The 16,706-nt window shown below is 37.0% G+C and overlaps 2 protein-coding genes across 4 annotated transcripts; one reads left to right on the top strand and one right to left on the bottom strand.

Moving 5' to 3' along the window:
- Positions 1–1,024: 1,024 nt before the first annotated feature.
- On the top strand, positions 1,025–1,928 carry LOC126630201 (root phototropism protein 2-like). Its single transcript, XM_050300315.1, has 2 exons — positions 1,025–1,159; positions 1,575–1,928. The coding sequence occupies exons 1-2, from the start codon at positions 1,025–1,027 to the stop codon at positions 1,926–1,928; spliced, it is 489 nt and encodes a 162-aa protein (XP_050156272.1).
- A 5,711-nt stretch (positions 1,929–7,639) lies between these two features.
- On the bottom strand, positions 7,640–13,786 carry LOC126627985 (uncharacterized). 3 transcript variants are annotated; one of them, XM_050297569.1, is made up of 5 exons: positions 13,535–13,786; positions 12,673–12,751; positions 12,240–12,305; positions 9,724–9,923; positions 7,640–8,000 (listed from the first exon to the last, which is right to left on the bottom strand). In XM_050297569.1, the coding sequence occupies exons 4-5, from the start codon at positions 9,907–9,909 to the stop codon at positions 7,809–7,811; spliced, it is 378 nt and encodes a 125-aa protein (XP_050153526.1). In that variant the 5' UTR covers positions 9,910–9,923; positions 12,240–12,305; positions 12,673–12,751; positions 13,535–13,786; the 3' UTR covers positions 7,640–7,808. The 3 variants fall into 3 exon arrangements, with proteins under 3 accessions (XP_050153526.1, XP_050153524.1, XP_050153523.1); XM_050297567.1 differs by lacking the exon at positions 13,535–13,786 and having other exon boundaries at positions 12,673–12,921; XM_050297566.1 differs by lacking the exons at positions 12,673–12,751; positions 13,535–13,786 and having other exon boundaries at positions 12,240–12,389.
- Positions 13,787–16,706: the final 2,920 nt, after the last annotated feature.

Here is a 16,706-nt window from a genome sequence, read left to right as displayed (position 1 = left end):
GAAAATTTAACTTTTTTCCAAAAATTCTCAAATTTTACAGAAATGAAGATCTCAAAGAGTAGAGCAAACATTATACTTGTTACCAAGTCCAATTTTCTCAGGAAAGGCTCTAATTTCGCTAAGACCCGTCGGAAACCCTTGAATTTGGATGTTCTTGATTCGACTCTGTTGGTACCACACATATTGGGCCTCAGACTTTGACACATTGGGCCTCAGCATTTGGGCCTCATTACCCAGCCCATAATTATGTAAAAGGAGAAGCCCCTTATTCTATAAAAGGGGACTCCTCCCCCCTCACAAATGGGACTCAGATCTTAGACCAGGGGATACCCCCAAAACATACAAGCCACAAAGCTCACAAAGAAATTATCTCAAACTCTCTCTTTTTCTGGGGGGACTCCCCCTCACACTTGTAATCCATACATTCATACAGAGAAATGCAATCAATATCAGTATGGACGTAGCCCAAACATTAGGGTGAACCACGATACATTTTGTGTTCTTTACTTTCTTGCAAATTCACGGTCGGATTTCTGTTATTCCAAGACCCTCCGATTTTGTGCATCAACATTTGGCGCCGTCTGTGGGAAACGATACGAAAAGTTGTGTTGGTTCTCTTTCATTTTTTTCACCTTCACCGTGAATCTGCACAACCCAAAAACCAGAAGAAAAAAAACTCAAACTATTTATCAGACACTACAAAAACTCACCAAAACAAAACCAACCTAGTTTCCAAAACTAGGAAAAAAAACCCTCTCATTTCCTCATTTTCTTGTTTCCGTTTTACCCTAGTTGCCCTAATCGAGCTCCCAAGCTTTTCATCATCAAGCCATGACTACTAAGAAGCATTGTCTAAGGCCATACTATTCTTCGAGGGGCAAAACCTCAGGACCAGCGCCAATCATAGCGTGCCAACTCAGGACTCAGTAACGGGTGGACATACAACACAGGCTTGACTGACGGCTATTACGACGCCGGTGATAATGTCAAGTTTGGTTTTCCGATAACGGTCACGACAACAATGATGGCTTGGAGTGTGATAGAGTTTAGAGATTCAATGCCTCCCAATGAGCTGAGGAATGCTCTCGTGGCAATCCAATGGGCCAATGATTACTTGTTTAAGATTGTGTCTCAGCCTAACCGGATTTTTGTGCAGCGTGTAGTACAAGGAGTGGAAGCTTTAGGTTCTATGGCACTCAGAGGCACTCAAAGCTGAGGACTTTTTCGGTCAGGTCGTTGAGCCTGACTACTTCGTTTCGGACCCAGGTGGGAACTTGGGAAGCACCCAACGATGACAGCGGCAGCGAAGACGATGAGGATGAAGAATTCAAGTTTGCAGCCACGGCGAAGATTACGGGCAAGCTTCATTTGCGATTTCGACGTTCTCTCTTACGCCTTTTATGTTTTGAAATCATTGCATTGAGAAGGAGCACGTGCTAAACTTGAGATCACCCGCCCCGGCCCCTGCCATCTTCATTACCACCAAAATGACGCCGTCGCTGTCGCAAAATGAGAGGAATCAGACGGTGATGTCATGGTCGTAGTCGCTAGTGTGTGGGCTGATGCTGTCTCAGCTGGCCGTGGTCGTGGTCGTGCTCGACTCTGCTCGCACCGATGGCCGTGGACGTTGTGCTTTCCGCAATAGACCCCACTGGGATTTACGGCGAGGAAGTCGGCCGGAAACGTTCAAGAAGGCAACCAAGTTCTACTACGGCGTCAACTTCGAGATCACAGTCCACAACGTCGCCGCCCTCCGTTGTGCGACGGAGTATTTGGAAATGACCAACAAGTACTGCAACAACAACCTCACTGACCGCACTGAAGATTTCTTATCTCAAGTCGCTCTCATGAGCCTCTCCGGCGCCATTGTCGTGCTCAAGTCTTGCGAAGATCTCCTTCCCATGGCGGAGGACCTCAAAATCGTATAGAAATATGTCGATGTCACCTGTTCCAAGTGAAAACCAAAAAGAAAACTTTTATAGAGGCTACCTACCATCCACCGGTGAAAACACTCACGAAGGCTGTCAGGTACTTGATTGGAAAAGAAAAAGAAAAAAAATGAAAATGAAAAAAAAAATGAGGAGGAAGTAGATTAGGGTAAAAGAACAGAATAGAAAAAGAAAAATATCATGATGTTGTTGAAAGAATATTTCAGAAAAAAGAAAAAGGGAAGAAATGAGTAAAAAGGATAAGTGACAGTAGACGCAAAGGAACTATGCCAATGCCGCACAGCTGTTCACAAGCTTGGCACGATGGATGAGTGGGTTATCAAAGAATATACGTACTTTAGTGCAGTGTGCGACATGAGCATGATAGCATAGGATGTCGACCACCAACTTCTACAAAAGATAAGAACTTTATCTTTTTTATTTAATATGTTAATACAATATGTGATGATTATATCCCCATTGTGAAAATGCCTACCATTTGATATCCCCATTGTGGATAAAAAAAAAATATATATATATATATATATATATATATATTCTAATAACTTACACTTTTAGGCAATACCTAATATATTGTTGATTTATGCAGCATGTCATTTATCAAACAACTGAATAAATCATTTATTCATGATTATATATATACACACACACACACACACACATTTAGGCAATACCTAATATATTGTTGATTTATGCAATGTCATTTATCACACAACAAAATAAATCATTTATTCATAGAAGGCACACAGTACAATATTTTTGCCTTGACAAACTTTGTCAATTTGATTTATTCATTATACGGTCATACTTATACTGTCATTTATTGTCAGGAAGTATTGAGCAACTAGATCCACTGATCAACATTGTTGCTGATTAAAGAAGTTTACCAACTTATAAACTGATGAGCCATGTGCTCATGGTGATCTCTTGTCTGACCGGACACCCTCTATTATCACTAACCAGGTGATCAAAAGTACGTCCAGTACTCCAAAATTATTCGGCAGCCTTCCGTTATTAACACCAACTAGGTGATCAAAAGTACATTCAGTACTCCAAAATTATTCGGCAGCCTTCCGTTATTAACACCAACCAGGTGATCAAAAGTACATTCAGTACTCCAAAATTATTCGGCAGCCTGCCGCTATTATCACCAACCAGGTGATCAAAAGTACGTCCAGTACGCCAAAATTATACATGAGCATCACTCATGTCAATCATACATAAACATTCATGAGCATCACTCATGTCAACATTCATGAGCATCACTCATATCAACATTCATAAGCATCACTCATGTCAACATCTGTGAGCATCACTCATGTCAATCAACATAAACATTCATGAGCATCACTCATGTCAATCAGCTTTGAAAGCTTCATTTACAGAGCTCTAGCTTCGAAAGCTTCATTTACAAGAGCTCCAACTTCAAAAGCTTCATTTACAAAGCTCCGACTTCAAAGCTTCATTTACAAAAGCTCCAGCTTCAAAACTTCACTTTCAAAGCTTCACCTACAAAGCTTCAGTGCATGGTATACAAAGACCGCCTCCGAACAACTGCCACTTCTGCCCATACATGGATTGAATTTGAAGTCTCCAGCCAACAGACTCTATTGACTGAAGACTTGGGGGACTACACTATGTACGATATATTGGGCTTCCGCAACTGGACCTCATGAAAAATACTTGGGGGGGACTTAGCCCATTATTTATGTACTGAGGAGCGAACCTTTATTCTATAAAAGGGACTCCCTCACTTTCATTAGAGAGCACCAATTATTTATATACTGAGGAACGAACCCTTATTCTATAAAATGGACTCCACCACCATCATTAGAGATCATCGTCGCCTGCTGAGCAACCGCTTCGCCGCGATTATCAACTCTAGCCCATCACTTATGTATTGAGGAGTGAACCCTTATTCTATAAAAATGGACTCCATCACCTTCATTAAAGAGTATCGCCGCCAGCTGAGCAACCGCCTCGCCGCGAACATCACTCCTAACCAAGGTATAAAATATCGATGATATCGGAAATATCGGTAGTCCAAAAACACGGAAATTTCGATGGAAATATCGGGATATTATCGATATCGATAAAAATTGAATAAAAACCACAGAAATTGTAAGAAAAACTTGGAAATTTTTATTAAAACTTTGCAGGATGTTTATTTAGTCAATTATCTATTAGTTTATTACAAAAAAATTGGAAGGAAATGCATTGCATGATAGATATAACTGATTTAAGTTGATTATAAAACGAGCTGGCAAACATTGTGAGTGTAGGAAATATGTAGTAATTAATGAAAGAAATTTAAACACACCATAATCATTTATATATAATGAATTAGTACAATATTTTACACTTTATACATTACATGGTAAGATACATGAGTGACTTAGCAAGGTCTAAAATATCGATGATATCGAAAATATAGGTAGTCCAAAAAAATATCGGTAGTTTAAAAGCACAAAAATTTCAATGGAAATATCGGGATATTATGGATATTTTAGACCATGCTCCTAACCCATCACTTATGTATTGAGGAGCGAGCCCTTATTCTATAAAAGGGACTCCCTCACCATCATTAGAGAGAATCGCCACCTGCTGAGCAATCGCCTCGCCGCAAGCATCAACTCTAGCCCATCATTTATGTATTAAAGAGCGAGCCCTTATTCTATAAAAGGGACTCCCTCACCTTCAACTCCACAAGCTGAGCCAACCAAGGCAACATAAGCCACAAGCCGAGCAGCCTCGTAACATGTGTTACTTCTAGTTGAGCATCATTTCACATTGAGCACCGCCTCATATCGAGTATCAGTTCTAGACGACATCTAGTTACTTCGGCCCACACATAGACTGAATTTCAAGTCTCCAACCAAAAGACTCTCTTGACTGAAGACTTGGGGGACTACTGTTGGTACCACACATATTGGGCCTCAGGCTTTGACATATTGAGCCCCAGCATTTAGGCCTCATTACCCAGCCCATAATTATGTAAAAGGATGAGCCCCTTATTCTATAAAAGGGGACTCCTCCCCCCTTACAAAGGGGACTCAGATCTCAGACCAGGGGATACCCCCAAAACATATAAGCTACAAAGCTCACAAAGAAACTCTCTCAAACTCTCTCTTTCTCTAGGGGACTCCCCCTCACACTTGTAATTCATACATTCATACAGAGAAATACAATCAACATCAGTGTGAACGTAGCCCAAACATTGGGGTGAACCACGATACATCTTGTGTTCTTTACTTTCTTGCAGATTCACGGTCTGATTTCTGTTGTTCCAAGACCCTCCGGTTTTGTGCATCAACAGACTCTAAAGCAACTCTGACACCCCAACCAATGTTTGGGCTTTGTTCCTAAGGTTGGGGGAAGTGTAGTGGTGGTGGTTATGGGCGGAGTTAGCTTTAGATTACGGAGAATTGAAGCGAAACCTGTGTGCCATACCAGTATGGTTTTCTTTCGAAATTTCCCAAATTTTATCAAGTTTTTGAAGGAAAATAGGGAAAGGATCGATTGGTCTTGAGGTAAGGGTCATTTTGACACCAACCCCGCAGTCAAAGGTGGCCGAAGTTGGGAGAAGGAACTGGGTGGGGTCACGGGTCCTCAAAGGGATCTGATCCCCTTCCATTTTCCTTTTCTCCTTTCCCCTCCTTACTCTATTTTCTGATTGGGTCCGATCCTACCCCTCATCTCCTTTCTCTTATTTGCTTTCAATCTTAGCCACACATGTGGCTCCTAATCAAAGCTCCAACAAATCTGGAGCATTCCAAATTAACAACCAAATTACCATATTTTCCCTAACTTTAAACGTTAATAACTCTTTCATTATATCTCTGTTTCACAAACGGTTTGCGCCTATGTGTTCATGAAGTCGAGCTCTATCCACATATGTCAAGAATCATGACAGAATATACGAGAATCAAACACATCCTTGATAAATTACGTTTTGCCCCTAGGGCATTTCCGTCAATTTCCTCAATTAAAATAAATAAAAACGTAAATTTAGGGACGGGTTGTTACATGCGAAGGTTGATACCAAGTAGGGATTTTGAATTTTTCTTTCCTCCAATTTAAATTGTGTGAAATCTGATCAGATTTTTTATTTTTTTTCGAAATAAAATGTTTTATATTTATTTTTAAATATTGGTATAATTTAAATTAAGAAAAAGGTATATTTAATTATAAAATATGGGAACATTATATAATTTATTAAATATATTTTACAAGATTTAGTCATAAATATAAATATATCAAATATAATGTTTCTAACACTATATATGAGCTCGTTTGGATGTGCTTTTGAAATGATTGAAAGTGTTTTTGGTGAAATTTTTTTTAGAACCAATCTTTAGTAAAGATACAAGTGAATCTTGGAAAAGCGCGAAATGTTTTCTAGAAGAAGCACATAACTAGTGTTTCTTGCATAAAGCACTTTAAGTGATTTTGGAACCCAAAAACATTTTCTCTAAAAACACTTTCAGTCATTTTAAAAGCACATCCAAACGAGCCATATATCTATTTGGAAATGGTTAAATACTTTTTAATTATAAAATTTAAACATGCTGACATGTGATAATGAAATAATGATGTGGATAAAAATCAAAGAACCTTGATCAAAAATTAAAAAAGAATAAAGTTTCGAATTCAATCAATGAAACAGAAAAATCAGGGATGGAACCTAATTTCTCTTTTAATGGGTGTAAATCAGGCATCAACACAATTTCTCACATTGCAGCCTGAGGATTTGTATTTGTATTAATTTGCACCTTTTATCTCTTTGAACTTCTAATCATCCATTTAATTGATGAGTTTTTTTGTCAATGTGGTGCAAATGTGGCTACATTATAGCCTATATAAGTTACAAACTCACTGTGTCATCAGTTTAACAAATTACCAGATAATCAATTAGACTAAAGGCACAAATTAATACAATTTCAATACCTATGAGAAAATTAAAACTTCGTAACCCATTTTCAAAATTACCTCAAATCTAGAGCATGAAAAATGTACTTTACCTTTTCAATATGAGATCTAATTTTTCGGAGGTACATGACTTTTCTAATTTTCGCATAAAGGTTCCTAGTTCTTTCTATTTTTTTTTTTCTTTTTCTACCTGGAGAGGGTTATTTGGATACCTGTTTGCAGGTCATTGTCTTATGGTAACAAATGACGATCAAGAGGTCATTACTTTCCCATAATATATATATATATATATATATATATATATATATATATATATATATATATATATATATATATATATATATAAAATGTAGTAACAAATGGCAATCAAGAGCAAAAATCATCGCAGTACAAGATAAAAATATTGCTAGAGCTAATAAGGAGTGTATATAGTAGCAAATGATAATCAAGAGCAAAAAGTCACCGCAATACAAGATAAATTTTGCAAGAGCTTATAAGGAGTGGATTAATTTCATATATTGTCAATTTAGATTTTGACTGAAACCTCAATTTCCTTTATAGCATCATAGTAAGTTAGCCCACACGTGAAGCCCTATGCCCACACGTAGGGGTGGGCGCATGAGGATGTGAAGAATATCACATATTGGAAAATTACGAAATATTGCATGAGCTTATAAGAAGTTGAGTTTTTTATCAATTGATTTGTGAAGCCCCAATTTAGTTTGGGGTGAAGAGAAAGGAGGAGGTGGAAAGGGAAGGTCTAAGGAGGAGTTAAATAGAGGTAATTGCAGGTTCACCAAAATTTGCACTAACGGCAAGTAATACTAATCAAGTTCTAAAGGACCAAAACAAAGAAAATCTCATTGAGTTTTGTTCCACAAAAGCTCTAAATATTAAGCGAAGAAGGATTTTATCTAACTAATTGGCCAATTACACAAGAATTTGGAGGCCTTTTTTCTGAGGAGCGGGCATCACGTTCTTGTTTCCAGGGAAGGCGCTGCGAGAAATGTCTACCAGGGACTTGAAACTATGTGGTTCGTGCATCGAAAGCTCCGACAGAACTTTCCTGTTCAGCTGAATGTTCTCCTTCATCAACCCATGCATGAAGTTTCCATAGTTAACCTGATAACAATAGTGAAACAAGATAATTGGGGGATCATCATTCACTACAATATATATCTATACACATACATACATACATATATATATATTTTTTTTTACAGAGGAAAGCACATGATACCACTTATAACTTAAGAAGATCGAATCAGCAATATATTCCAGCTTCTACCGATCCAAAAGCTCGACACCCAACAGCTACTTTCATGCCAGAATATCCGGAAAGATACATTTCATCCGGCACATCTTATGAGTCAAACAGCTGAAGCTCTCCCTAACTTCCTAGATTTTCGAAGCCAACCATAAAAATCTTTTTGAATCTACTTTAATGCAGAGAAATCCAAGTTGAAACTAAAAACTCGAAGTCAATTTCAAAGCACTAAGCAAGCAGGATCTACATGCTAATTGATCATGTTTGTATCTAAGTACAACAATTCTGAGAATTCTAATGAGGTCCCTTAATTTCTCATGCGATTCTTTTAATTTTCCAGCTACTTTTCATTAATCAAATTCATATACATTTCCTCTCCATTTTCTAAATTTCCATCTCTCAATAAATACAAGAACAATAAACGAACCAATAATTGTCTTCATCTTTTCTTCAACCAAGGCTAATAAGCAACCTCTAGACACAAAAAGTAAACAGAACATTACAAAACAAACTCTATTGGGTTTAGATGACCCTGCATAGATGAACCATACTTCTCTATCTTACAAGGACAATGTCCATCTAAGCATAAAAAAGGTAGTTTATTGTTTTCCCACATTTTAACGACTAAAACCAACAAACACTGGAAAGTAAATTTCGTGGTTTTCCCCTAACAACTTGCAATCTGCATATGTCCAAAGGCAATCTAAAGTCTTTATGAACCAACTAATAGACAGATTCATTGTTCTGCAGTATATTGAACAGCTCCCACATCCACAATTTTCAATAAATCGGGTTTGACAACAATACACGACCTCAACATAATCTTAGAGTGAAAGGAACCCAAAAGGGTCAGGACATACAGAAAAGTAAAAACTAAAAAGTGACAGAGAATTGACAAAGCTGGGAGGTAAGGTCACTTCAAATTATACCCAACCAAAATGACCTGACACAGTTCTTTTATAACCTATATTTTAAAAGAAAAACTAATGAAAAGGGCTTGAAAACTTTGAGTTTTAACGATAAGGACAAAATAAAGGGTAAAGTGAATAGTACAATGTTTGACTTTTTAGTGTTAAAATGTGATTTTTCGTTAAAGTGAACAGTACCGTGGACTTTTCGTTAAAACTCCCTATTTTAAAAGCCCCGCAACCTACTTACATGGTCTACTTATGGTGAGGCTCGTATTTGAAAACATGAGCCTTAGTTCACAGCCCAACATCACCCAGTCACTGACTCACTTCTATCTCACCAAAATGCAAGGGCTCATTACTCTACTGCCACACCACCACCCATTACAAGTACTGGCCGCCCAATGCTCAACACAAAAATCTATGACCAAATAAATATTCATTGTGCATCTGTTTTCACATGTATTCTCTCTGTCTCTCTCCCTTCATCAAATTTGCAAAAATAAATCAACTGTGAACAGATAAAACTATACAGACGAAAGAAACAGCAGTTCAATGAAAGTAAGAACACTGAGATTTAAATCCAAAACCATATCAAAGAGAACAGCAACTTGTACAGTTCTCTCAAAAATGCATCACATATAAAATAAGGGCACAATTTGAAACATACTCCATGGATGCGGGTGCCAGCATTGATACGCTGGATCCACAGGGAGCGCATGTCTCGCTTCTTGGTGCGGCGATCCCTATAGGAATACTGCAAGGCCTTCTCCACCCTCTCTCTGGCAATCCTTATGCAATTCTTGGCCCTTCCCCTGAAGCCCTTGGCTAGCTTGAAAATCTTACCCTTATTCATTGTTCACTCTCCCTCTATTATCCCACACATAAACACAGACACATCAGACCACAAAAAAATAATCAGCCGCATAATTATTAATTATTTGAGAAACCCATTTCTTCCAATTGCAGAACAAAGACTGACAATTATTCAGAAACGAAAGATTCTCAATTGCACAAGTGTATCAAGTACATTGATGTTAATTACTTTAAAAATTCCAAATTTACGGGCAAAAATTGCTTTTTCCTAGGCAAATTATTACCAAATGAAATATTTAATAGGGGTGGTTCAGTATGGAATACCGAACAGAAACCTTAGTCCCGATTCCTAAACCGAAATTTTCGGGATTCTCAATTTCAAGACCAATCACAAACCAAATTTTCGGGAATCCCAATTTTTTGGAATCCCGAAATAGTTTCGGTATTTTCGGGACAATGGGAATCCCGAAATATTTTTGGGCTTTTCGGCTATAATAACTTGGCTGTGGCTGTGCAGAGTGAAGAATAGCAAATCTGCACTGCATATCTTGGCAGTGCAGTGATCAAAATTTGGCTGGGCTATAACTTGGCTGTGCCTGTGCAGTGTGCAGAACAGCAAATCTGCACTGCATATCATATCTTGGCTGTGCAGTGAAGTGATCATCAAAATAAATTAACAATCTGCTGCCTATTCTACACTGCCAATCTGCCTATTCTACTACAAATGCATGCAACAAAAATAAATTAACAAATCCAAAACCAGAGTTTACTAGGTTCCTTCAGAATTTCTTCTACGACTGACATAATTTGAGTCAAAGAAGCGGGATATGAACTTATAGTTTACACTAGCAATAGTGCCCGCGCGTTGCTGCGGGTGTTGAAAATATTGGATGTAAAAATGCGTAAAAAATGATATGTAAGCCAGTTTTGTACTGAGAAGGCAGGCACACATCTTAATCAAAGTGAAAAACGATGTCTAAGGATTAGATCTAGTATATTTAATCCAATGATACAACTGCCTCTGAATTCCATGTTGCAAACTTGCCTATTGAAAAGCCTCTGAATTTATAGCCTAAATCAGCATCGCACCATTAAATCGGAATAAAAACATTGAAAAACATATGAACTCATGCCCAACTTTGATATCTGAACAAAACAAAGCCTTCAGATCAAAGCAAAAAACTGAAGATGGTTACCTGAATTCAATAAAAACTGAAATATAATTACTCCTAAGCATGTTTTTTTTTCTTTTCAGGAATCAGTACAACTTGAAAATATCCCAAACAGACTCTTATACCTCATGTATCCAATAGAGCTTGAATTTCTAAAGGAAAAACTTGAAATCATATACGTAAGAGTTGTGTTCCCTCTGCCAGATAAAAGTGAGAAAGACAAAGTTTTCCAAAATTCTAATAACCTTACACATTATCAATTTTGCAACAAAACACATTGGTTCCAGCACTAACAACATAAAAAGTTTTAAATTTGCAATCTAAACTAATGTTTTCTTTCTTCCTCTCCCTGTTCGTAAAACATGAAGACAAAGCTTTCCAAAATTCCAACGAATCCTCTCATTTCTTTGCGAAAATTATAAATCTATTTGAATCCAACAATTATCAATGCATTTTAAAACTGGAAAAAAGCAGGATATAAAACTGAAGAGCGTCACAGTTGCCAGCAGATCTCAAATTTATTAACTGAGCAACCAAAATGCAAAATACTGTTTTAGCCGGGAAAGGCCCAACAGAAAAAAGCCAAACCATAAAAAACATACTGAAAAAATTTTCCAGCCCCTTGCTACACCAACAAACTGTGTATCTACAATTTGATAGCGTTTCTACCAGACATATATCAAATCGCATTAATGATTATTAAACTTGACCCTACACTACATATGAAAATTTACTCATTGCTCTGACAAATCACTCTCACAAATCCAAAATAACGTAGATATCACTCTTCTAATTTTATCACGACTACCTCAAATCTTATGAATCAAGCATAACCATCACAGCAAGTCATATGAAAAAAAAGCAGCTGTGGATTTAAATAAAATTGCTAGCACAAAAATCAGCAAGAAAATATGCATTACCAATTAACAACCCAAACATGCACAAAAAAGGTCCCAAATCACCAAACAAAACCAAAATAAAATAAAATTCAGCCGCAAAGAAAACAAAGGAAAAAACAAATAATACATTTATAAACCTTTAGCACAGAGAGTTCCAAGAATCAGAATCGAAAATCCAAAAATTTGAAAGGAACGGTTTCCCGAAACTGGAAAACAAAATGCATCAGACACGCACAATAACAATCCAACGAAAAACAAAAGATCGAAACCATATAAGCTGATAAACATGCAAAACTCACCTGGTAATGCCAGATTAGATCGGTCTCAACCAAGTTCGAAGCGAACCCAAGATGGGCACAAAATTTCTGAAATCAAAGAGCAAAGCCCATGAGATATTAACAAAAAGCGTCCAAAGGGCTTCTTTAGCCAACTCACTTTGCAGCGCACACATCTTAAGTTTAAGTATGTAAAACTGAAATTGTAATTGAACCATTCTACATCACCGCCCTTCATTTTTTTTTTCTTCTGAGTTTCTTTCAAATCAAACCTAAAGCAGCCAAAACCCAAAAAGAGCATGAAACAGAGTTTACTATCTCTGTCTGCAACTTAATCCATGCGGTCCAATAGAAAATCAAATAAGCAAACGAAATGAAAACACCAAACTAATTATAGAAATTTAATTAGTACAAAAAACCCAGGGACAATGTCAATTCATAAATCACATGTACTCACAGATAAATAACGATCTTGGTATTTGTGAACTAAGGATAAGCTGATTTAGAATCACGATTCGTAATATTAGTCTTCAGACCTGTAAGCGACCAACAATCTGTCAGAGTAATACCATTTTGTTTTTCCACTAATCCACATGAGATGAAACCCAAACAGGTCAAAAAAATTTATGCCTTTCAACACAGTCAACACATGGATTAATCCATTGACATTTAGCTTAATGAACCATTGTTCTTTACCACATGGCTGCAATTTTTATACACAAACATTAATCTTTTAACACAAATTTTCAAGATTGTCTGCGTGTTCACCAAAAACACAAAGGCTTCCAAAATTCCAACAACCCCTTTAATTTCTTCTAAAAAATTCAAAATCCATTTTAATCCAAACTGGAAAAAAGCAAAACCATAAAAAGCACACGCAAATAATTTTAAAACAACTGCACTCACACAGTTTATATCACCAAGAACATATAAAAAAAAATTAAATCACAATCTAAACTAATGTTTCCTCTCCTCCTCTCTGTGTTTGTAACCCCTTGCAGCATAAAACCCAGAAAAACAAACCTTCACACAACCTTAACAACTCCTCTCATCAAAAACTACGAATCCATTTAAATCCAATAATTACCAATCCATGTCCGAAGCAGAAGCACAAAAAAATACCCAAAAAATTACAGCAACGTTGCAAATACCAGCAAATCAGAGATATGCCAACTGAAGAACAAAAACGCAAAATTCTCCTTTAACAGGGAAAACCCAAGAGAGCACCACAATTGACAATAAAAGGAAACGATTAAGGTTTCATCAAAACAAAGGAAAAACCAAAAATAAAAACCAAAAGAAATGATTATAAAATATACCTTAGTTGGATCACACTTGTTCCACAGTGGGCTGCAAAGACGCCACCCTTGAAAAGAGGCGTAAATCGGCCAAAAACCCAGCCACAACCCAGAAATCCCAAACGGAAAAAGGGGAAACAGCAGGAATTCTTTACCCCAATTAGAGATGTCGAAACCCTCGGAACGCAAAAAATCCCAAATCTAAATAGATGCACAACGGCCCGGCAACCATAAAATCCCTTAAACCACGAAAATCAGCAACCCTTTCCGCGAAAGAAAGCACGGATACCATAGGAAACAGAGGACTTTGTGCCAGCATCCGCCATATTTATCTACTCAAGTTGAACAGTAATAGACCCACTGATAGACCAAGTATCTCACCCCTAACAAAAAATAGCCTAGTCTATTTTATTAAAATATTATTATTATTTATTATAAAATAATAATTTTATTTTTAATATCTGAATTTATAAAAAATCAAATAATAATATTATTATTATTATCTAAATTTATTAAAAAAATTTGTATTTTTTAAAAATGAAATTCTTAATTTTTTGAGGGAAAAAACGTGGACCGTTGATCTGTGATCAGACGGTCCAGTTAAAAAGTAAAATTTAATTTTTTTTTATCGTTGGAAATCCAACGGTCTAGAATAACTAACTGTTGGAAATCCAACAGCTATGAGTGTGCCACATCACTAATGGGGCTCTGGAGCACAAGTGGGCTGACAACCCTCTGCAATCTTGTCGCCTACTCGCGGCCACGCGCAATTGTCGCGCACGCGCCAACCAAATAGGTCGGCTTCTTGCTCAGTCAAATTTGAGCTGGCCTGGTGACCAGCTTGGGCTGCATCTAAGGCAAAAGGGTCGGCTGGAGTGGATTGACAGGCTCCCAGCCTGATTTTTGTACTTTGTGCTGGGCAAATTCCACTTCGGTGGACTTGCTCTTAAGAACTCTCAAAGTCGAGAGAATAAGATGAGCGACGCGTGGAAAACAGGGACACAAACAGAAAGAAAACAGAGAAGCGAGGGCAATTTCGTCCGGACACTGGCGATCTACAGTGCCGGGGGAAACTCACGTTTAGTATGTATAATGATGATGATGATGTGTGCAAGGTTCCCATGAGTGAGGATCTATGCATGTGTAAACAGTTTTAAAACACAGATAATGTCATGCTTAAGGATGGGCAAATACCCATTGGTTATGGGTAACTGCGGTTACCCACCCATTTAAATTAAATGGTTACGGTTATGGGTAACCGTTTAGATAAATAAACGGTTATGGGTATAACCGTTTACCCGCAAAATTTAAATGGACGGTTATGGGTATTAACCATGGTTATAAACGGGTAACCGTTTACCCATTTATTTTATATATGTAAAACTAACACAAACCATGTTCTCGATCCAATAATACTTAGTACCCATTAAATTAGCAAGGAATTCATCGGTCCTTCTCTCAATAACACTACTACAGGAATGATGATTCTCATCATCAAGGAATTGGCCAAATTAATTTAAATTCCTTGCGGGTAACCGTGAAATTAACAGAAATGCTTTGACAGAAATGTCTACTAAACAATTTTTGTAATCCAATAATACTTAGCAAATATTATATTTACTTTCATTGGTAACAGTTAAAAATATCGTCATTTCAATTATTGGAATGGTATAAGGACTTAAAAAATTAAAATATGGAAATGTATGATAAATGTACCTATAACGGTGTTTAATTGTAAAAAAAAAAAATTATGACAATTTTTTTTTTAATTTTCAAGTTGTTAAAAAACATGTAGAAGGGTGAAAAAGGGTAATGGTAAAAAAAAAAGATAAACAGGTTAAAAAGGATAAATGGGTAAACGGGTATTAAACGATTACGGTTAAATGGGTATGCGGTTATGGGTATGGTTAACCGTTTATAAACGGTTATGGGTATGTGTATAACCGTTTAGGCAATTACCCAACGAGTAAACGGTTATGGGTAAATTCACTGCGGTTACCCGCCCGCATAACCATTGCCCATCCCTAATCATGCCTTGATGACCATTCAGTAGCATTATGTTATGGGCAAAATTTCTTTTACCTTGTAAACATAACGAACTGTTTAAATCAAGGTTTCTTTTCTTGTTCTAAATAGTAAAAGAAATCATGATTTCACACCAGGAAGGATAAATCATACACAATTTATATTGGAGATGCATTCGTATAGCCTATAAGAATATATACATAACCATAATCGGTTGAAAAGAACGAATGGGGTACCTCGCTAAAATCCATATAAATGAATTCAAGTAGACAATCAAGATAATTAATTTCTATAAAGAGAAACCATCAAAACTCACAACTAACTGGTAGAAGACAAGGATCCTAAACATGATAAAAAGAAGGAAAACGTTTTACAAGGAACAAAGAAACAAAAGTAAAAAAGCTCTGATTGCAAAAGATATTTAGAAAACATTTAAGTCAGGCTCCCTCCCCCTTTAACCTCTCATTCCCTCTATAACCTCTCCGTCGATTCAAATCCCTAATTCTAAAAGCCCTAATTCAGAAACCCTAATTTTAGAAATTCCTAATTCAGAAACCCAAATTCAAAATCCCTAATCGAATTTGGAATCAAACAATTTGTATGAACTTTGGTTGAGTTTATTGCAGGAATTTCTTACCTTTTGTAGTGAGGAGGAGTGAGGACTGAGACCGAGAGCTTGATTCAAGAGCCGAATTCGGGTGGTATGGACAATGGGTGAAGGTGCGATTCAGGTGAGGAGTAAGGATTGAGAGGAATGAGGACTGTTGTGGGTAGATTCGGGATTCAGGCGACAGATGTGGGAGGAGAGACAAATCGACGACAAGAGTGGTAAGGTTCCGTTCAGAAGATACTAAGGTGAGGTTTGAGTCTGAGGTGAGGTGAATGTCGAGAGATTGAGAGAGAGAAAGTCAGACACTGGGTTTGATAACTTTGATTTATATGCAACAGTTGAGATTAAATCTTAACAGAATCCAACGGCTATTAAACTTCTAAATATATATTTAAAAATTAAATAATATATATATATTTTTTGGTTCGGTTTGGGATTACCGAAATCTCAAAAACTTGAGACCGATTCCCGTACCGAAATTTCGGTTTGGGATTTTTTAGGTGGTTTCGGGAATTTTTTAGTTCGGTTTGGGATTTTTGGGATTTTTTTCCAGCCATT

The sequence above is a fragment of the Malus sylvestris genome, chromosome 7 (genome assembly GCF_916048215.2).
Source record: "Malus sylvestris chromosome 7, drMalSylv7.2, whole genome shotgun sequence".
NCBI lineage: Eukaryota > Viridiplantae > Streptophyta > Magnoliopsida > Rosales > Rosaceae > Malus > Malus sylvestris.
The sequence above is the reverse complement of the archived record's forward strand: the minus strand, read 5'-3'. Positions and strand labels throughout refer to the sequence as shown.